Source organism: Xyrauchen texanus, chromosome 9 (genome assembly GCF_025860055.1).
Source record: "Xyrauchen texanus isolate HMW12.3.18 chromosome 9, RBS_HiC_50CHRs, whole genome shotgun sequence".
Lineage (NCBI taxonomy): Eukaryota > Metazoa > Chordata > Actinopteri > Cypriniformes > Catostomidae > Xyrauchen > Xyrauchen texanus.
This window is the reverse complement of record NC_068284.1, coordinates 16114331-16137210: the sequence shown is the minus strand read 5'-3', so window position 1 is coordinate 16137210 and position 22880 is coordinate 16114331. Positions and strand designations below refer to the sequence as shown.

General features: G+C 42.0%; 1 protein-coding gene across 2 annotated transcripts in view; it reads right to left on the bottom strand.

Moving 5' to 3' along the window:
- LOC127649161 (fibroblast growth factor 12) overlaps positions 1-3931 on the bottom strand; it is a 44529-nt gene extending 40598 nt beyond the window's left edge. Inside the window, exons 1-2 of one of the 2 annotated variants that reach the window (XM_052134132.1) lie at positions 3586-3931; positions 2843-2890 (exon numbers count right to left, since the gene is read on the bottom strand). In XM_052134132.1, the coding sequence (XP_051990092.1) occupies positions 2843-2890; positions 3586-3781 (244 nt within the window). In that variant the 5' untranslated portion in view covers positions 3782-3931. The remainder of the gene's footprint in view (positions 1-2842; positions 2891-3585) is intronic. The other variant, XM_052134133.1, reaches the window with a different exon arrangement.
- Between the last annotated feature and the right edge of the window lie 18949 nt (positions 3932-22880).

Here is a 22880-nt window from a genome sequence, read left to right as displayed (position 1 = left end):
ACTCAGCGTCTGCATACATTTGAACGCAGGCCTGTCAAAGTATAGGCTACTCCATATAACTGCGCACATACACATGTGGTTGGTGCATGTACGCTACGACCTGACTTTTTCTTCAAGAGTTTAGACTCATAATGATGTCTTTACAGGTGAAACTCGAAAAATTAGAATATCGTGCAAAAGTTCATTAATTTCAGTAATTCAACTTAAAAGATGAAACTAATATATTATATAGACTCATTACAAGCAAAGTAAGATATTTCAAGCCTTTATTTGATATAATTTTGGTGAATATGGCTTACAGCTTATGAAAACCCCAAATTCAGAATCTCAGAAAATTAGAATATTGTGAAAAGGTTCAGTATTGTAGGCTCAAAGTGTCACACTCTAATCAGCTAAACACCTGCAAAGGGTTCCTGAGCCTTTAAATGGTCTCTCAGTCTGGTTCAGTTGAATTCACAATCATGGGGAAGACTGCTGACCTGACAGTTGTGCAGAAAACCATCATTGACACCCTCCACAAGGAGGGAAAGCCTCAAAAGGTAATTGCAAAAGAAGTTGGATGTTCTCAAAGTGCTGTATCAAAGCACATTAATAGAAAGTTAAGTGGAAGGGAAAAGTGTGGAAGAAAAAGGTGCACAAGCAGCAGGGATGACCGTAGCCTGGAGAGGATTGTCAGGAAAAGGCCATTCAAATGTGTGGGGGAGCTTCACAAGGAGTGGACTGAGGCTGGAGTTACTGCATCAAGAGCCACCATACACAGACGGGTCCTGGACATGGGCTTCAAATGTCAAACGTCTTTCCTGGGCTAAAGAAAAAAAGAACTGGTCTGTTGCTCAGTGGTCCAAAGTCCTCTTTTCTGATGAGAGCAAATTTTACATCTCATTTGGAAACCAAGGTCCCAGAGTCTGGAGGAAGAATGGAGAGGCACGCAATCCAAGATGCTTGAAGTCCAGTGTGAAGTTTCCACAGTCTGTGTTGGTTTGGGGAGCCATGTCATCGGCTGGTGTTGGTCCACTGTGCTTTATTAAGTCCAGAGTCAACGCAGCCGTCTACCGGGACATTTTAGAGCACATCATGCTTCCTTCAGCAGACAAGCTTTATGGAGATGCTGACTTCATTTTCCAGCAGGACTTGGCACCTGCCCACACTGCCAAAAGTACCAAAACCTGGTTCAATGACCATGGTATTACTGTGCTTGATTGGCCAGCAAACTCGCCTGACCTGAACCCCATAGAGAATTTATGGGGCATTGCCAAGAGAAAGATGAGAGACATGAGACCAAACAATGCAGAAGAGCTGAAGGCCGCTATTGAAGCATCTTGGTCTTCCATAACACCTCAGCAGTGCCACAGGCTGATAGCATCCATGCCACGCCGCATTGAGGCAGTAATTAATGCAAAAGGGGCCCAAACCAAGTACTGAGTACATATGCATGATTATACTTTTCAGAGGGCCGACATTTCTGTATTTAAAATCCTTTTTTTAATTGATTTCATGCAATATTCTAATTTTCTGAGATTCTGAATTTGGGGTTTTCATAAGCTGTAAGCCATAATCATCAAAATTATATCAAATAAAGGCTTGAAATATCTTACTTTGCTTGTAATGAGTCTATATAATATATTAGTTTCACCTTTTAAGTTGAATTACTGAAATTAATGAACTTTTGCACGATATTCTAATTTTTCGAGTTTCACCTGTATATTCCACAGACTCCAGCTATACAAATGCAGGTATCTCCTGACCTCCTCACACACACATGCTCTTGACCTGCACATCCACTGTTGTTGTTTTTACCTTCATCTCCTGATGTTTAGCTGCGATTCAAAAAAATTCTAGCACTTCTTAGTGACAGCAACGGCTCAAAGTATAAGTGTTGCCATCTTGTGGACCCACTAATTAGTATAAATAACTCCAGGCCCATTGGCATTCGGTTAGAAAAATTGGGACGTGTGCGTGCAGTGCTCGAGCACTCTGCTGATGACGAGAATTTGCATCTGACCAAAGTATACTTTGGCCTTAACCAATAGTTTTGTAACATCTTGTGGCTATACTTTTCGATCATTATGCAAAGTTACGTTCATTTTGGTTGCATTTTGCCCCGAGTCCACGCTAATGTCTGACTGTGGCAGACAGCCTCATTCACTTCAATTGTATGGAAAAGAGCAGCGTCACCTTTTTCACAACTCTCCTCTTGTGTTCCATAAAAGAAAGTGGTGACTTACAAAGTGTGGTGTGTCAACAATAACAGAACTTAAATTTTTCGGTGAACTGCTCCTGGCTTCATGCAGGCAATGTACCACCAATGTAAAAATGTAACACCATTTGGACATATTCCTGCACAAGGCAAATATAATTCTGTTGAACTATACATGTTCCATATTGCCCCATTTCACAAACAGAAACAGTCCTATATGTTGACAGATGATGTCATGATGATCGTGAAATGATGAATGGTCACCTCGACTACTGAAGTCACAGGAGAAACACGACACATCAGCAGCACAGAGCAAACAGAGCCTCACTGCACTCGTATAGGACAGACGAAAGAGGACAGAGCACACAGAAGAATAACGGGGACAGAAACATAAGAGGAAAAAGAGAGATCGAAAGGGGGCGGAAAGAAATTAAGGGGAGGGTAGCGTGCCAGAAGGGAGTAGAGAAAGGATCAAAAGAAAGAAAAGGACATAAAGACGAAGAGATAGAACAGTAGTCGAAAGCATATTACAAGGACAAGGCAGACACCGGCGACCGCCGTTTGACTGGAGCTAGTCCCCCATGAGCACGGGATGGGGTGGGGAACTGGAAGACACAGCACATGGATGGAGGCTGAGCTACTGACCTAGCCTGACGCCCTTACGGGACACCTGTGGAGGGTTCGAGGGCGCATCTTACGGGGGGAGAAGGAAAAACAACATTTTTACACACAGATTCTACAGTAACAGCCGGTAAATAATTGATAATTAGTCGGGGAGAGGGGATACACTGCGCTTGTCCTACATCATGAAAAGTGGCTTTGATGGAGGAGAGGACAGCTTTTTAATAATCAATTCGCACGCTTCGTGCCGTTTTCTGTGTGCCAAAAAAGGACGATAGCGTGTTTTTGTGGGCAGGGAGACCATCAATACCTATAACTAACCGTGTAATCCCTCCCCACACTGCAGTGATAAACATTTACCATTAAACATTTCATCTAAGAAAGCCCTGGTGCACTGCAGTGCCACTGGATTTTGCCTGTTACAAATTGAATTGTGGCACTTGTGAATTAGATGATCTTTTTTAAATTTCACAGCCTCAAAATGCCAAGAATGACAACCACTGAATTAATTGTTAACAGTAATAATGACATTAATCAAACAGACATAGGCCTATCAAATACATACAACTGTTAGGATGGTAAATCGGTTGGTGAATACCGATAGACAACACGTGAACTATGAAACAGGTGGGGATTTTTTAGTTCGCATTGCTATAAAACACAGTGGAGGATATGTGTTTCTCCAGCGGTGCAGACGGAGCTTATTTCGACTGCGGCGGAGGCTTCGGGTGGGGGCTCTATAGTCCCAAAAAGCATTCAGCACTGACCTGGTCGCCGGCGAACAGGTCTTTTCTTGCCGCTGCAGAAGCGGACTTTACTGAAGACCCCCAGGAAATGTCTCTCGCATAGAGAGCGGGGGTCTTTGCTGGGACTGGGGCGGCGTTTGGAGGTAGAGACCCGGTCGCTGTTGGATTCCCGAGCTTGGCGCTTTTGTCGGATCAGAGAACTGGCGATCGCGGCCATCGCGAGTCAATTTAATGGCTTGTTCAACTGTTAACGCAATAGCCCAGGCTGAAATTAACGCGACTGAATTATCCGCTCAAATCCGGCCAAATCGCATCCCGATTTCCTCCCGGGAAAAAATCCAGAAGATTTCGTAAATTATGGTTGAAATCGCATCCTCTTCTCAGACGATGATGTACATTTTCTGTTCTCCATCTCAACTGAAAATGTGTTCTCAGTCTGTGCCAAATCAAAAGTATTTTTAGTCCATTAAAAAAGACGTCCTGTGTGAGCAATATGCAACCCGTCACGCAGGTATTCCAGGTGCCGAAGACAACAGACGCGTAATTCCTCCTCCGAGCTAATGCTATATAATCCACATGTCTACTTCAATCCTGATAACTTTGAATGAATCCAGATCATATATGTTGCCCATGACACAAGTTTGCGCGTTCTCGGGAACTATAAGGGTATGAGTGACGCGCATACAACTTCACTGAACCTCTGAGCTTTCTCTGACCAAATTATTTGATTGCTCTTCATAGTTCTTCAGCTTGAAATGTCTTATTCTGCTTCAAAATAATTGTAATTTCGAGATCACTAACAACCCTATTAAAGCCATTTGACGGAATGTTGTAAAATCGTTTTCCCTATACCAGTGATGTCTGTGGTACAAAGACAGTGAGGCAATGAATGGGGTGTGATAGTCTCTCTCTCTCTCTCTCTCTCTCTCTCTCTCTTTTACTCATCCAAACCTCAATCACGTATGATTGCGTAGAGAGAGAGAGAGAGAGAGAGAGAGAGAGAGAGAGAAGAGAGAGAGAGACATTAATGGGGAGTTAGAGGAGGATTGTCCAACATGGTCACTTCTATATTACTCATGCGCAAATGTGGCACATCTTGTAACAGAGAGCCATCTCAATTTGAATTCGGCTTGTATGGCGTGTCTTTATTCAGCCATCTGTCCAATATTCAGTTTTTTAGTTTTACAGTAAAACACCCCAATGATATTGATCATCCTTTCATGTTTCTCAATGTTATCATTACTCAATATATTTGACTCTAATGTGGCAATGCTATAATATTCATGTCTGACTGATGCAATTCATTAACCGGCCAATCTTTAATAATTTATGAGTATATAATTTTCATCCATTAACTGTGGCACAAAAGACTCACTATATTATCCCTAACCCCTTAATACAAATAAAAAAGAAAAAAAAGAAAACCGCTTATGGCAAAGTTATATTTAACTAGTCACTGAAAAAACTGAAACTAAATTAAAAAAAAACTTTTTCATAACGCCAAAACAAACTAAAATAAAAATGTCTCAAATTCATTTTAGTTTTGTGGAAAATATGGGCAAAGTGTGACACTTTAATTATGAGCCAAACACACATCACCTCACATTATACATTTGAAGAAAGCTTAGGATGTCTAAAAGTAATTAATACTGCTTAATTCTGGGAAGTGAAACCTTTGAAGACCGAGTTTCTTTTTACCAAATCCTAGACTTTTTTTTTAAGCAGTATAGTGGGACAGAGGAAAAATTATTCTCTAGAAAATATTTACAATGTATTTGGAATACGTTTTTATATTTTCTTATACACTTTTACATAATAAATCATAATGCAACATTTACAAGCATCACACCTCAAAAGTTTTTGTCATTTTCTTTAACATTGCTTTTCTCATTTCGTTGTCATGAAATGAGCTCTGCCACACATTCCAAAGTAAAATCATCTATTTAAAACCTCAAAATGTTAAAGAGATAGTTTACCCTCATGCCATTCCAAATGTGTATGATTTTATTTCTTCTGCTGAACACAAATAAAGATATTAGAATAATATTTCAGCTCTGTAGGTCCATACAACACAAGTCAACAGGGTCCAAACTTTGAAGCTCCAAAAAGCACATTAATTCAGCATAAAGGAATCCATAAGTGGTTTAATCCATGTCTTCTGAAGTAATCTAATCAGTTTTGGGTGGTACTAGAAAGTGTATTCGAGCTTGAAATCATCATCGCCTAGGAGACTGGTGATGTCAAGATTTACAGTAAAAAAATTATTTAAATATTGATCTGTTTCTCACCCATACCTATCATGCATCTAAAGACATATATTAAACTACTGGAGTCTTATGGGTTACATTTATGCTACCTTTATGTGCTCATTTTGGCACCCATTCACTTGCATTGTATGGACCCACAGAGCTGAAATATTCTTTTAAAAATCTTTGTTTGTGTTCTGCTGAAGAAAGAAAGTTAAATACATCTGGCATGGCATGAGTGTGAGTAAATAATGAGAGAATTTTCATTTTTGGGTGAACTATCCCTTTAATTGTTTACTTCCCAAAGATTTCTTTAGTAATGTTTTATAATGATTTAAAGAAATTCATATGGATACAGCTTAAATGTCCTTTATCACCTTGCCCATATTCACCCTATTATAAAATTTCAACATATACATTCCAAATTAAACATGATAATACAACTAGATAGAGGTAACACAAGACTGTAATGAGAAATGTAATGATGTTAGACATTTAAATGATACCAGGAAATATTCAGCTTTGGCAGCCATAAAAAAATACTAAAAGTAAAATAAAAACTAACTAAACTGAAACTGAGAAAACGAAAACTAAACTAATTTGAAATAACAAATTGAGTATAAAATAGAAATAAAAACTAAATAAAAAATCCCAAACTATAATAACACTGATATGAATGAGCAAGTTTTTGCAGTAGCACAGAAGTTGTGCTTAAAATGTTAACAATGTAACACTGTGTTAGAAATGAGGTGATAATGCTGCTTTTGCATTCAGATGCAGGATAACACTGATATGGAAATGTGTTAATAAGGTTATGCTGCCATAACTATCTAGTAACAAGGCAACACTGCTGCCTGTAGAAATGTAATATTCTGTTTTATAATGTAATAATAGACCCACTATGGCAGATTTAACACCAGAACTATCCCTTTAAATGCAGTGTTCTGGTGTTAAATCTGCCATAGTGGTTCTATTATTACATTATAAAACAGAATATTACATTTCTACAGGCAGCAGTGTTGCCTTGTTACTAGATAGTTATGACAGCATAACCTTATTAACACATTTCCTTATCAGTGTTATTTACTGAAGTAGATTTTTAGAAGAACATTTCAGCTCTGTAGGTCCTCACAATGCAAGTGAATGGGTACCAACATTTTAAAGCTCCAAAAAGCACATAGAGGCAGCATAAAAGTAATCCATATGACTTAATTGGTTTAATCCATATCTTCTGAAGCGATATGATAGGTGTGGGTGAGAAACAGTTCAATATTTAAGTCCTTTTTTACAGTAAATTTTCCTCCCTGACCAGTAGGGGCGATATGCACAAATAATGTGAATCACAAAAAACAAAAGAAGAAGAATGTGAAAATGAATGTGAAAGTGGAGATTTATAGTAAAAAAAACACTTATCATATCACTTCTGAAGACATGAATTTAAACACTGGAGTTGTATGGATTACTTTTATGCTGCCTTTATGTGCTTTCTGGAGCTTAAAAAATGTGGTCACCATTTACTTGCATTGTAAGGACCAATAGAGATGTGATATTCTTCTAAAAATCTTTGTTTGTGTTCAGCGGAAGAAAGAAAGTAATACACATTTGGGATGGCATGAGGGTGAGTAAACGATGAGATAATTTTTATTTTTGTGAACTATCCCTTTAAGTCATGCAGTAGATATACCAGGCACCGACTGTCCCTTACAGAGCTGACAGTTCTTGTACAGCACAGTGTTTGAGATGGTGTGCAATGTGGGGTGTGCAGAGAGGGTAGGGCTAGGGGTTTCATGTCCTCATATGGGGGAGCACACTGGTCTTCTGACACTGCAGACACTAAGTGGGTGGATCACGTGGCTTGAACTCGAAAAGCCTCTTGCCTCATGTGAAAGAGTGGCATTAAAAATTCACTCTGCTTTGGGAGCACGATCCTTTTCCCAGTCTAATGTGTGGATAAGAATTCACTTCCAGCCTTCTGTCTCCTTGCATCAACATGAACTTATTACAATGTTATTTATGCCAAGAGGCACCTCAGTACTCTTCTATTTAATGGTACTTGGTCTGAATGATGTCCTTAAAATACTATGAAGAATACATTAAGGTTGCTAACCAACTTAGAAGATGGGAAAACTAGAACTTTTCATATCTACAAGACAAGATGGATCATAAATCATCATAAATGTTTGAAAGTGTATAATGAAAGGACGGCACGGCAGAAAAGATTTACAAAGGTATTTTTGTCACGTATATTAGTTACAAGTACCTCTATTTCAGAGGTCTGAAGGAACAATTCATTAATCTCTGACACAAAAGTATAACGTTGGGTATGTGGAGTGGAAGAGGAAGAGAGGAGACGCAGGATTAAATACTTTAAATAATTTAATAACTAACTCTGGAGTGGAAAAAACGCTGGAGTGGAACAAACGCTGGAGTGGATCAAACAACAAAGCTAAACAGGTTAACATTACACAACGAAACACTTCAAAATAAGAGTCCATGGGAAATATGAGGGAGACAGACTGTGACATTACCCCCTTCAAAGGGCAACTCCTGGTGCCCAAAGACGGATTAGGAGGGTAGGGTGACGCAGAAAGTGAAGAAGGATCCAAGGATGTTGGTAAGGAGGCCTGGGGGGCGGCTTCAGGGCTGGGGATGTGTCTGGGGGCCTGGGGGGCCTGGGGGGCAGCTTCTGGCACTGGCTCTGGGAAGGTTGAGGCTACAGGCATAGGCACAGGCTCATTAACTGTGGCAGGCGTGGGTGCTGGCTCGTTAACCGTGGCAGGCTTGGAGGGAGGAGCCGTGGAAGGCTTTGAGGAAGGAGCCTTGGGAGTCTTCAGAGCATCCACTGTGGGGGAAGATTCAAGGACCTCATCCACCACATCCACAGTGAAAGGTGAGCCGCTAATCTGTGGAGCCACCTCCACGAACTCGATTAGCGTTCAGTGAGGATCCGCTGGAGGCATTAGCTCCTTTAGTGCACTATTAAGACCAGTCCTGAAGAAAACCACCAGAGAGTGGTCATTAAAGTACACTACATTCGGCAGTTGTAAAAACTCACGGACATGATCCTCAACTGGACAGTCCCCTTGTTGGAGGAGGAGCCTCGCTTGACCACGCCCCCGCTGCCACATACCCCCACCGCCCGACTCAGGCTGGGGCGTCATCCGGCCTGCCTACCACTCCCCCCCCATTTCTGGAGAGGAAGTCAGCGGCAGCCATCTGCACCCCCGGTCTGTGGATCACCTTGAATTTAAAAGGCTGGAGAGCCAGATACCAACGGGTGTTCCGGGCATTAGTATCCTTCATGCGGTGAAGCCACTGGAGTGGGGTGTGGTCCGAACAGAGGGTGAAGGCCCGCCCCAGCAGGTAGTAACGGAGTGTGAGGACCGCCCACTTGATGGCCAGACACTCCTTCTCCACGGTGCTGTACTTGGTCTCCCTCAAGGAGAGCTTCCGGCGGATGTACAGCACCGGGCGCTCCTCCCCCTCCACCACCTGCGAGAGTACGGCCCCTAAGCCTCTGTCTGAAGCGTCCGTCTGCAACACAAAAGGGAGAGAGAAGTCAGGTGCATGCAAAAGCGGCCCCCCACAAAGTGCAGCTTTAATCTGTGTAAATGCCTGTTGGCACTGCTCTGACCATTGGACCGGATCTGGAGCCCCCTTTTTTAGTGAGGTCAGTCAGCGGGCTGGTGACATCCGAATAATTAGGCACAAATCTTCTGTAATAGCCAGCCAGCCCCAGGAACTGCCTCACCCCCTTTTTGGTCTTGGGTCTAGGGCAAGTCGCAATCGCCGCGGTCTTGTCAATTTGGGGATGCACCTGGCCATGACCCAAGTGGAACCCCAGATACCGTACCTCCACACGCCCAACCGCGCACTTCTTCGGGTTTGCCGTGAGCCCCGCCCGCCGCAGCGATCTCAGGACGGCCCTTAGATGTTGCATGTGCCGCTGCCAATCATTGCTATAAATGATGATATCGTCTAGATAGGCAGCGGCGTAAGCAGTATGCGGTCTGAGGATCCTATCCATGAGACGCTGAAACGTGGCTGGTGCCCCGAACAAACCGAAAGGAAGCGTCACGAATTGGTGTAATCTGAACGGCGTGGTGAAGGCCATTTTTTCACGGGATATTGGTGTCAAGGGGATCTGCCAATAACCCTTCGTTAGATCCAAGGTCGAATAAAATCGAGCCGTACCTAACCGATCGAGCAGTTCATCAACACGGGGCATTGGGTACGCGTCAAATTTAGACACCGCGTTGACTTTCCTATAATCCACACAGAAACGTACAGACCCATCGCTCTTGGGAACAAGGACGACCGGGCTGGACCAATCGCTGTGGGACTCTTCTATTACTCCCATCTCAAGCATCGCGTCCAATTCTTCTCGAACTACTTTCTTTTTGTGTTCGGGCAGCGATAGAGGCGGCAACGTAACACCACGCCCGGCTCGGTCTCGATATGGTGATGTATGATGTTTGTGCGGCCCGGTAGAGGAGAAAACACGTCTGCAAACTCCTTTTGTAATTCGGAAACCTCTGCGAAGTTGGCACGGTGAGAGGTGGTCTCCACAAGGAACCGGGGTGTTGAGATTGCGGGCTTTGTTTACCTCCGGTCCGAGCTCCGCACTCTCCGGAACTACCGTTGCCAACGTCACAGAGGCCGCCTCTTCTCTCCACAATTTCAGGAGGTTGAGGTGATATATTTGACGCACGCCCCCTCTATCGGTATGTTTAACCTCATAATCGAGATCCCCTACTCGTCGTGTGACCTCAAAGGGTCCTTGCCACTTGGCGAGTAATTTAGAGCTCGATGTTGGGAGTAATACAAGCACTTTATCTCCTGGTGCGAATTCCCGTAGCTGAGCACCCCTGTCATACAGCTGGCGTTGGCGTTCTTGAGCCTGGAGCAAATTCTCCTGTGTTAATTTCCCCAGTGTGTGGAGTTTTGCTCTAAGATCAAGAACGTATTGAATTTCGTTTTTACTATTAGAAGGTCCCTCCTCCCAAGCTTCGCGGATGACGTCGAGGACCACGCATGGGCGTCGCCCGTACAGCACCTCAAATGGGGAGAACCCCGTGGAGGCTTGCGGGACCTCTCGTACTGCGAATAACAGAGGGTCCAGCCACTTATCCCAATTTCTAGCGTCTTCGTGTACGAATTTACGAATCATATTTTTGAGCGTCTTATTAAATCATTCCACCAGTCCATCTGTCTGAGGATGGTAGACGCTAGTGCGAATCGACTTAATGCCCAAGAGTTCGTAAAGTTTGCGAAGTGTTCGTGACATAAAAGTAGTGCCTTGGTCGGTGAGGATTTCTTTCGGAATCCCCACCCGGGAGATTATTTTGAAGAGTGCCCCTGCAACACTACGTGCTGAGATGTTGCTCAAAGGCACTGCTTCCGGATATCGCGTTGCGTAATCCATCAGGACTAACACAAAGCGATGTCCGCGTGCCGTCCGTTCTAATGGCCCGATGAGGTCCATTCCAATTCTTTCGAAGGGAACCTCGATCAATGGAAGGGGGCGCAAAGGCGCTTTTGGGGTGGCCGGTGGGTTTACGAGCTGACATTCGCAGCACGCCGCACACCAACCATTGCCTGGCCAATAGAAACGGGCTATTAGACGGAGAAGTGTCTTTCTTTCCCCTAGGTGACCGGCCATAGGATTATAGTGAGCCGCCTGGAAAACCATTTCCCGGCGGCTCCGTGGAATCAATAATTGTGTCACTTCCTCCTTTGTTTGAGCGTCCTGCGTCACTCTGTACAACCGATCTTTAATAAGCGAAAAATATGGATATGAAACGGCTTGTTGACCATCGATTACTCTCACTTGGTCAAAAGCGTGCTTAAGGGTTTCATCCCGCGACTGCTCCAAGGGGAAGTCCCCCTCCGGGAATTCCCTGAGAGGAGGGGCGACAACCTCGCCCCTTCCCTCGTCATTCGGAGCAGCCGAGGACGGCCCCGGCTCCGCCTCCCCTGCCAAAGCATCGCACATCACACATCTCTTCACTTTCATGCAGGACCCATCTGCACAAACTCCCTCCAATAAATTTCTAAAATTCGGCCAATCAGTTCCCAAAATTAGCGGATGGGTGAGGCGGGAACTAACCGCTGCCTCCACACTATGTTTTTCTCCCCGGAATTTGATCGCCAAAGTCACCATGGGATACTTGTGAACATCCCCATGCACACACCTCACCCTCACCCGTTTAGCTGAGCCCAAAGCCCCGGGTTGAACCAAGCGTTGGTGGATGGTGGTCTGGTTACAGCCGGTATCCAACAATGCTTGGTATGTACCCCCCTGGATCCTTACCGAATACGGTACGCTCCAGCCCGATCGGGGGCAGCCTGCGGGACATCGGAGACCCGCACCACCGTCCCTATTTCCATCAGCGGACACTGATCCCGGAAGTGGTCCGGGTCTCCGCACCTCCAGCAAACTGGCCCAGGCGCCACGGCCGCACCCGTGCTGGCGGGTGCCCCCACCTGAGGAGGAGAGCGGCTGAAGGACGGGGAAGGGGTAGGCTGGTTCTCCCACAGCCGGGAAGTTGGTCTCATGAATCCTCCGCGCCTGCGGGGGGCAGGAACGGACCCTGGAGAGAGAGCAGAGCGAGAGGGAAGAGGGGAGGGGAGAAAAACAGGGGAAGACACAGGGGAAGGGGAGAGAGAGAGAGAGAGCTCATCCGCCCTTGGAATCGCCGCCATGTGGTCCTCCGCGAGTCGTACGGCTTCCTCCAGTGACGCCGGGCGGTGGCACTGGACCCACTCCGCCGTTCTCCAGGGCAAGCGCTGGACAAACTGCTCCAGTACCACCTGATCGACGAGTTCCTCGACGTTGCGGTCCCCCGCAAGCAGCCACCTCCGACAGGCATCACGGAGTCGCTGGGCGAACGCAAACGGGCGGTCGGACTTATCCAGTTTCAAGGTCCGGAAGAGCTGGCGACTTTCTTCTGGGCTCCGACCAACCCGTTGCAGGATGGCTCTCCTCAAGTCGGTATAAGCCAGGAGGCTTGTTGCCGGAAGTTGTTGTGCCGCGAGCTGTGCTTCCCCGGACAAGAGAGGGATGAGGCGGGCTGCCCACTGGTCATGCGGCCAACCCCAAATTTCCGCCGTGCGCTCAAAGAGGTCCAGGAACGCCTCCGGATCATCTGCCGGCCCCATCTTCTGTAGCGCGGATGGGGGCAGTGTGGCGCGGGTGTCCGGGGTCGCGGCTGCGTCTGGAGCGGCCTCCTGGCTGAGGAGGCTCCGGATAGCAAGCCGGTCCTCTGCTTGAGCCCGCATTATCTCAAAGAACCGACGATCCTGGTCCTGTCGGAGCTCAAGCAGAGACTGTTGGTGGCTCTGATGGAGAGTAGCGAGGGACTGGAGGACTTCCGCCAGCTGGGAGGACTCTATGGGGCAACTCTGTTCCATAATTTGCAAAAAAATTTTCAGCTAATTCCCGGGTTTCGGCACCAGTGTGAAGCTTTCCACTAAGGAAGACACGGGAACCAGCGTCGGCTTCAAGGTAAGATTTTTTAATTATACACTTTCCGTTCGATACACAATCGTATAACACACGTTCTTTTAGTTGCTACTCTGGGTGTAGGCACTCTCTCTCGAGGCTCTGTGGCTGCTGCTCTTTTATGCCGCTCTCCTCATGCTTACTGCAATTAGACACAGGTGTTAGATATAATTTAGCTCAGGTGTAAGCGCCCTTACCGCTTTTCTCTCCCGGACGGGCGCTTGACCACGCCCCCGCTGCCACACATTGGGTATGTGGAGTGGAAGAGGAAGAGGAAGAGAGGAGACACAGGAGTAAATACTTTAAATCCTTTAATAACAAACGCTGAAGTGGAACAAACAATAAAGCTAAACAGGCTAACATTACACGACGAAACACTTCATAATATGAGTCCTTGGGAAACATGAGCGAGACAGACTGTGACAAAAAGCAGCTCTTCAGAAAGATCAGTACATCACATTTGCAACAATGCCCTTTTAAGTTGAAATCTATTTTATATTACCTCAGTTTTGAAAGAGGAAGATATGCAAATCTACCAAAAAATGAACGCTCTCAACAAGCCACATGATAAAATGCGCTGAAATTCATCCACTGCCACCCAGATTGAGGCACTACACCACCACGAGGACTTAGAGCGCATTGGGAATTGGGCATGGGTAGCTCAGTGAGTAAAGACGCTGACTACCACCCTTGGAGTTCACGAGTTCAAATCCCAGGGCGTGCTGAATGACTCCAGCCAGGTCTCTAGTGAGGGTAGAGTCACATGAGGTGACCTCCTTTTGGTCACAATAATGTGTTTCTCGCTCTCGGTGGGGCACGTGGTGAGGTGTGTGTGGATGCCGTGGTGGATGCCGTGATGCCTCCACATGCGACATGTCTCCGAGGTAACACACGCTCAACAAGCAAGTGATAAGATGCGCGGGTTCACGGTCTCAGACGCAGAGGCAACTGTAATTTGTCATCTGCCACCTGTATTGAGGCGAGTCACTACACCACCACAAGGACTTGGATCGCATTGGTTATTTGGCATTCCAAATTGGGATTTAAAAAAAAAAAAAAAAGGAATTGGTCATTCCAAATTGTGGAGAAAAGGGGAGAAAATCTACAAAAAAAAATCAATAGACTTAGATTTGACATGTTAATAACTTAAACTATTGAGTACGTAATTGAGGCTGTAAGGAATACACACAATTATTTAATTATGTCTCCTTGATTAAAATGAACATATTGGGGCATTTAATTAGTTTTTATTAAGAATTCACAGAGTTTTTAGCTATTTTGTAGTATTAATTATGTTGTGTTGTTGCAAATAGTTGTTTCGTATGATGTAACCATTAGGGTGCTCAGTGTCCCATCTGGTCAATCTGGACCCTGTTAACACTATATCAGTTCTCTCTTTGTGTATGTGAAACTGAGGTACAGGTGTCTATGCATTTCTGTGGGAAAGGGTTAGGTTTATTTAAGCTTATTTAATTATTGACCAATAATTAGATTTAATCTTTATTATCTCAGCTGTTATTGCATGACCTAAATTTGAATCGTTTCAACTCAATTGATTATGCTAAAACAACAACATTTAAATAGCAAATCTGAGTTAAGTCTACTTGCATCTAGTAACCTTAACTTAAATAGTATGTTCATGCAATATTAACACCAAGTTAAGTAATTACATACGTTTTGGAGACACCATTACTCAATTCAACTGAGGGAATGAGTTTACTCAATCAATTGAGTAAAGTCAACTTATTAGGGTTTTCAGTGCACTATTATACTGTAACTATTGTTTGAGTCTCTTCCAAGCACAACATAGTGAATTGCATTTCAAGAGATTTAATAAGTTCAAGATAAAACAAATGAATTACAAACTGCACACCAGCTGCAGAGTCTGAACTGAGAAAAAACTGACAACAACTTTGAATAAACTCAGATCTGCATCACCACAAACCCCTTAAATTGCTGTAATTGGCACATTGTCAAATACAGGTATAGAAAGCTTTATGACACCAAAACATTTTCACATATAAATATAGCTGCAAGCAGCAATGCGGATTCCTCCTCAAAATGGCAAATCATTTCAAATTGATCAGTAGAGGGTTGGGGTTAAACCCTCTCAATGGATGAATCCAAAAAACATGTATTTCTGTCTGAATCCTAAACGAAACATTTTCAGTCTACAGGAAAATCCATCATACCTTATGGATCCTTGAGGCGTTTTTGTTCCCAATGAGAAATGAGGCATGTACACCAAGATTCAAAAGAATTGGTTAAATGGCGTGGAAATGGTATCACTTTGAAAATATGTTTTGGGGGCGTGGCCTGTAGCGCTCCTATGGGCAAATGTGGGTCATTCTTGGTTTGTGGGTTCCTGTTGGCCTGTAGTATCAATGTACATAATTAGAAAATATTTGACCAGAAAATGGGACATTTGGGAATTACCTGTAGCGCCCCTAGGGGTGAATGTTGGCCATTCTTGGTTTGAGGGTTCCTGTTGACCTGTAGTATCAATGTACCAAATTAGAACATTTTTGACCATAAAATGGGAATTTCAAGTGGCCTCTAGTGCCCCCTAGGGGCTGAATGTTGGCCATTCTTTGTTTGTGGGTTCCTGTTGGCCAGTAGTATCAATGTACCATATTAGAAAATTTTTGACCAGAAAACGAAATTTTGGGAGTGGCCTGTAGCGCCTCTAATGGCTGAATGTGGGCCATACTTGGTTTGTGGGTTCCTGTTGGCCTGTAGTATCAACGTACCAAATTATAACTTTTTTGACCAGAAAATGGGAATTTCGGCTTGGCCTCTAGCGCCACCTAGTGGTGAATGTCGGTCATTCTTGGTTTTGGATTCCTTTTGGCCTGTACTATTAATGTACCAAATTAGAACATTTTTGACCAGAAAATGGGAATTTCGGCATGGCCTGTAGTGCCCCTTCATTTTTCCTAAGTAACGTTTTCAAGGATGTCCATTCTACACATGTGTACCAAATTTCAAGTCAATTGGAGCTACGGTTCAGGAGAAGAAGAGTTTTGTAGGTTTTCGCAAATTTTCAACGTACGGGAAAATCCATCATGGCGGAAGTTATGGGTTCTTGAGGCTTTTTGTTCCCCATGAGGAATGAGGCATGTACACCAAATTTCAGAAGATTTGGACAAATGGCGTGAAATTGTATCACTTTGAATTTTGTTTTTTGGGCGTGGCCTGTAGCGCCACCTATGGGCGAATGTGGGCCATTCTTGGTTTGGGGGTACCCGTTGGCATGGAGTATCAATGTGCCAATTTAGAAAATTTTGACCAGTGACTTTTTAGCTATTGGGGCTCAAGGAGAAGAAGAATAATAATAATAATAATAATAATAATAATAATAATAATAATAATAATAAAACCATCAATTACAATAGATTCCCTCCTACGGAGGAATCTAACTACAAGACATAACTGTCAGCAAAAGATCAGAGTCCAAGGTTGGTAGAGCCATCTTTCGAATATATATTGCCATCTAGTGTCCACACAATGGGAATGCACAAGGGCCTCTCTCTTGGCAACCTTTTGGTTAGTAATGTGATTAGAGTGTACTGTATTGTGCACTTCAATCAGCTGAGCCAGCACTATGCACTTACACATTTAAATCATGCCATTGCAAACAGTAACTTTGATCACACTGCTGCATTACACAACATATAGACATCAATGCAATAATTCAATAGACTTCTAGCAATATGATCCACTCCATTAAAATGTTTAAACAGCATTAAACAGAGTACTGGTGAGTAGCATATCTCACAATTCATTTTATACTTCAAAATGCTATGATAATCCAATAAGCTTTATGGTGGAATTTTCCATCATTTGTGAAATATGGTACACTTATTCTGAACTCTCCCAAGACACTTTTCAAAGGATAACTCATTACATATGATGAATATGGTGATTTGTGCGTGATGTCTCCTAACCATGCTCCTGAGAACTCCTGTCCTGGTTTCAAAACCTAATTTAGTCTTGGGGCCATATGCATTCAACCTGAGAAGTGATAAAGCACAAAGTGTTTCATCAGCACATTTTGCTCATCACATGCCACTGGCCAAGCAGAGGGTGAGTCCTGAATATACAGTGTGTCTCACAGCAGCCATCAGCCAAAATCTGTACAGAGGTTTCTGCAATTATCAAGAATGCAAGCACAGTGTAGATCTAGCGAGAAGACTAGCAGCTGTACATCATCACACCATTAGCTGGGTAATTCCTAGCCAATCACATGTCAGCCATCGCTTTATAAGTCTGCTCACAATCTATCACATTGTTGTTTCAGTGTGCTAACACAGCAACCTCCACCACCCCACCACCACCAGTTGAGTCCCGTCCTGCACAGGGGTAGGCTCCTCGACCATGCTTCCTATCTTCAGCAGGATATGACGGTTCCGAGTACAACTTCTTCTGACCGCCAGACGGGGCTTACGCCAAGGAGAGACATTACCTTTCTGTTTAATATTCATCAAATAACTGTCATCTTAAATTTCACTCAAGTCTCTTCCTGATATAAATAATATTCCTGCCACTTTTAACCAGAAGATTTCATCTTCACGTGCATAAATGGTTATGGAAATTTAGTTATTTATAGTTTTAGTTATTTATTTGATCAAGATAAGTTATTTGTCCACAGATATGATAAAAATATTTGTCTAACTTGCAAAGCTGTTGATCTGTATAGTGGCTTTCCACATTCTGACTGTTCTGAAAAAGCATGATTTATTAACTAGATTTATACTGCATCTACCAAATAATGGATGTGTGATATCATGTATAAAGGCTTTAATGTATGTAAATGTAAAACTATAAACAATACACTTGTAAATATACAATATATCAAAGCAGCAGGCAGGCAAATAACATAGTAAAAAATGACATAGTGGAAATACATCATCTACCACAGATAATTACATGTTGGAGAATGACTGGAATTAACTAATCTTCTAAGCACAATTAAGTTGCCTGCAAATGAAAAAGATAAAAAAAACGTGTATAGGTCAGCAGAGGCTTGTCAAGCCTAATTAAGTAAATAATATCACAGCAGCAGCATTTATGTACACTCTCTGTTGCTGCATAAATATGTAAATGATGAACACACTTGTGTTTATGTGTGGAAACTATTTGAATTGCCTATTTTTATATGAATTCATGTAACTTAATCTATTTGTATTGAAAATACAATGCAATTGAGTTGTCGAAAACAATTGTTAAGGCGCTTGTGAACAAGAGTGTACAGTATATGCATTGTAATAAGTGGTAACCTGCAATTGTTGCCTCAAGTATCAATTTTGATCTAACTCACAAACATTACTTTCATTGGTGTAACTTAATATTTCATATAAATGTTGCCAGGTTAAAGGAATATTCCACGTTCAATACAAGTTATGCTCAATCGACAACATTTTTTGTATAATACTGATGACCACAAACATTAATTTTGAATTGCTCCTCCTTTTCTTAAAAAAAAAGCACAAATCTGGGTTACAGTGTGGAACTTACAAAAGAAGTGAATGGGGCCAAAGATCCATAAATGTTAAAATACTCACTATTTCATAAGTATCGCCAAAAGACATAAACAATATGTGTGTTAAAATAATTTTAGTGTGATAAAATCACTTAATAACCTCTTCTGTGTGTTTTCTGTGTTTTTCTGTGTACTGTAAAGTAACTTGATTGTCATGACAATGTAATGTCAATGAACCCTAAACCCCTAAAATGATGATTTAAACAACTTTACAGCTCAAATAATATGTGTGTTTTCACAGAATTAATGTGTGCTTTTATAAAATAATAAGCTTCTTATTTCTGCCTTTAAACCCCACCAAAATTTGGCCCCATTCACTTCCATTGTAAGTGCCTCAGTGTAACTTTGATTTTTGCATATTGTAAAGAATTTTTTTTTTTTTTTTGTGGTAATCAACATTATGCCACAAATGCTGTCGATTGAGCTGAACTGAAATTTTCCTTTAAATAACTTTTTTATTATTATTGAATTAAATCAGTTAATGTAGCTTTTAGCAAAGAGTGTATTTCTACCGGATCTAACCCTTAAAAATATTTCTCAGGTTGATTTAATGATGTTAAATAACATTTTTAACTTGAATAAAGCCAGTTAATGTAGATGTTAAAACATGAAGAACAATTGTTACGTGATCTTTTTTTCTTTTTTTCACTGTGTACTGTCAAAATGTTTTGCCAGTTAACCTAAAAATGTGCTTCATGTGGTAACCACTAAATTAACTGGTTTAATTCAAGTCAAATATATATATATATATATATATATATATATATATATATATATATATATATATATATATATATATATATATATATATAAAATAAAAATAAAATTTGGTAAAACCAACAAAAGCATTTTTATGAGGTTAGATCAAGTAGAAATTGAGGTAAGTGTTTTTTAAACAAATTTATTTTTTTTTATTCCTAAATATGTAATTTTGCTTCTTAAAGAGATAATTATTCCTTATCAGACTATTTGAATTTGCTTTAGTTTATGTAACTTAAAGTAGTTGGTCATAATAAACAGGCTTTAGACTTTAAAAAGTCAAGTTAATTTTAATGTTACCACATGAAGCACATTTTTAGGTTGCCTACTACACATTTTTACAGTGTATGAAAAACTCTTTTGTACTAATGAATCTTTTGAAACATTTGTCTAATTAAAAGCACATATTATATCACATCATTATGAGGACGGGCCTCCTGATGGACTGCTGTAGCAGCAGAGTTTGAAGCGATGCGGAATTGAGTTGCTGTCCGAGGTGCTGAATGACGAACAGAAGTTCCCCGTCCTGGAGGACACTCGAGACCTCCGAGCTCTTTTGCCGGTGACTGTTTTAGAAAGCTCTTCTCACCTCAATCGAGCAGTCTGTCTGCCGTATAACCTCACACAACGCATTTGCTGCATATGCATCAATAGTTTCCTACATTAACACTGCATTCTCTGTTCCCGGTAACCAAAAGAAACGTCCTTGACATGGATAGGGATTTCACCACTAATCAGCAGCAGTGCTCGTTACAGTGATGAGGATGTGTTTGGAATCATAAGATGTGTGATGGAATGACATGAGCGGTCGTAAGGCGTCGTATGAACCCTCACAAACAAGTTATTACCAATGCGTGGAGTGGGAGCGCATAGTACCGCAGACACGGAAGATGTGCTCACACGCGCCGGCGGCCAATGAGAGCGATTATCGGCGCTCAGCGAAGAGCATGCACAGCTAAATGTCTCACCGCTGGTGGTTGTGGTCGGCTCCGATCGTTCTCCACAGAGACACTGCAGCATATGCGCTCCTTTCTTCAGGAAGAGCCTCAGAATCTTCATTGATTTGAGTTGGTGTGGGTCTCTCGTCAGTCCACGCAAACGGGCACAGGATCACAACAGAGGGTGACTGTAGTGTGAGCCCCTCGAGTGGTTATATACAGTAGCCTACAGTTTGTACGTTCAGAGGATCAAAAACGGCAAAGGGCAAAGGAGAACCAGGCGAAACCGTGTCGCGCGAGGTATCTCGAGTGCATCCTGCTCTTTTTTCCGGTAGTAGAGTATGAAGTACTCGCTTTAGCATAGTTAGCTCCAGATGCGTGCTGCGCAAGGACGTTAATGTAATTTGCACATTCTGGTGCCCATGCATCAGTCTTTACTAGCACGCGTAAAACGAGAGCCCCGTGCACGTGAAAGTTAAACTGCAGGGATGAGTGGCAGAACGGCCGCCGATGAGGTCATGCATTTTGGTGACACGAGGCAACCAGCGGTGTAGATAGTTGGATTAAAAGTCAATTTTTTGAGAGCCGAAGAGATGCGTATAGCCTACGTCAGATGCAGTCTACATTTATAGACAAAGATTTTTTTTACTGCATGGTCAAGAAGTTTCGCACCTGCCTTGAGCTATTCGTAACGCTAGAGGACACTCCAAGACAACCTTTTCAACTACAAGGCTGAAGAAAATGACAGTGTGTGACGGAGGAAGATTATGATAATTATCAAAAACAGCAAAGAGGACCTTTAATCAAATATTTACCATGAGAGTGCTTGCACAAATTGCTGGCAGAAAACTCGTCACTTCACATGGCTTTGTAAAGCACATTATATATTAGGCCACTGTATTCATTGGAAGTAACTTAAAGGGATAGTTCACCCAAAAATTTAAATTCTCTCATCATTTACTCACCCTCATGCCATCCCAAATGTGTATGACTTGTCCATGTGTATGAATGTGTGCAGAACACAAACAAAGATTTTTAGAAGAATATTTCAGCTCTGTAGTTCCATGCAATGCAAGTGAATGGTGACCAGAATTTTCAAGCTCCAAAAAGCACATCAAGGCAGCATAAAAGTAATCCATAAGACTCCAGTGGTTTAATCCATATCTCCAGAAGACAGTTTGGGTGAGAAACAGATCAATATGTAAGTCTTTTTTACTACCAATCTCCACTTTCACATTCTTCTTCTTTTGTTTTTGGCGATTCAAGGCCCCCTACTGGGCAGGAAGAAGAATTTATGGTAAAAACTGACTTAAATTTGTATTTGTTTCTCACCCACACTAATATCGCTTCTGAAGACTTAACCACTGGAGTCTTATGAATTATTTTCTGCTGCCTTTATGTGCTTTTTGGAGCTTTGAAAATGTTGGTACCCATTCACTTGCATTGTGAGTTCCTACAGAGCTGAAATATTCTTCTAAAAATCTTAATTTGTGTTCAGCAGAAAAAAGAAAAGTCATACACATCTGGGATGGCATGAGGGTGAGTTAATGATGAGATCATTTTCATTTTGGGGTGACCTAACCCTTTAAATCTTGGAACTGGAATCTTGCACAAGGGAGTATTTGTAATTCACACAACTAAGCCTGTGCCTGGCCAGTTACTTTACACCAATAGGCTGAACACACTATGCATTAATGTCCCCTTTGTTAAGGCTTTTTAAAGGCGTTCATTAATGAATAATGAGTCCTTTACATGTGCGTTGTAAAATGATATGCAATTATAGCAACATGCATAAAAAGGACAACTTTCATCCAGTACTTGCCAAATAGTGAGCATTTTAACTTACAAGTTATACATGCCACATTAATGCACTTATTCATATTAATAAAAAACATGAAATGCCTGAATTCATGATTTATTCATGATTATGCTACTGTCTGAAATCAAATCAATAAAAGACATAAATTATTTCATAATATTGGTTAAGTAATCTTTTATGCTATATGGTTTGGGAGCAATCTTAGTATTTATCTATTCATTTTTGTAAACGATTTGTTTATATTGCTTTATTTATGTCGTTTAAAAATAAATAAATAAATACATAAACCTGAGGGAACTGAGATGCAAATTAGCATGTGCTATAATATCTGTTCAATCCATCTTTTTCAGTTTTGTGCTGAAATCATGTTTTTATACTGTCTCTATACAAATAAACCAATAAATAAAATTAAAATGTCACAATCAAAACCAAAATAGACTATTATAGTGAGATGAAAAAGAGGCATTATGTAATTTTGCTACATTTCGCTTTCTGTTTATATGAATTA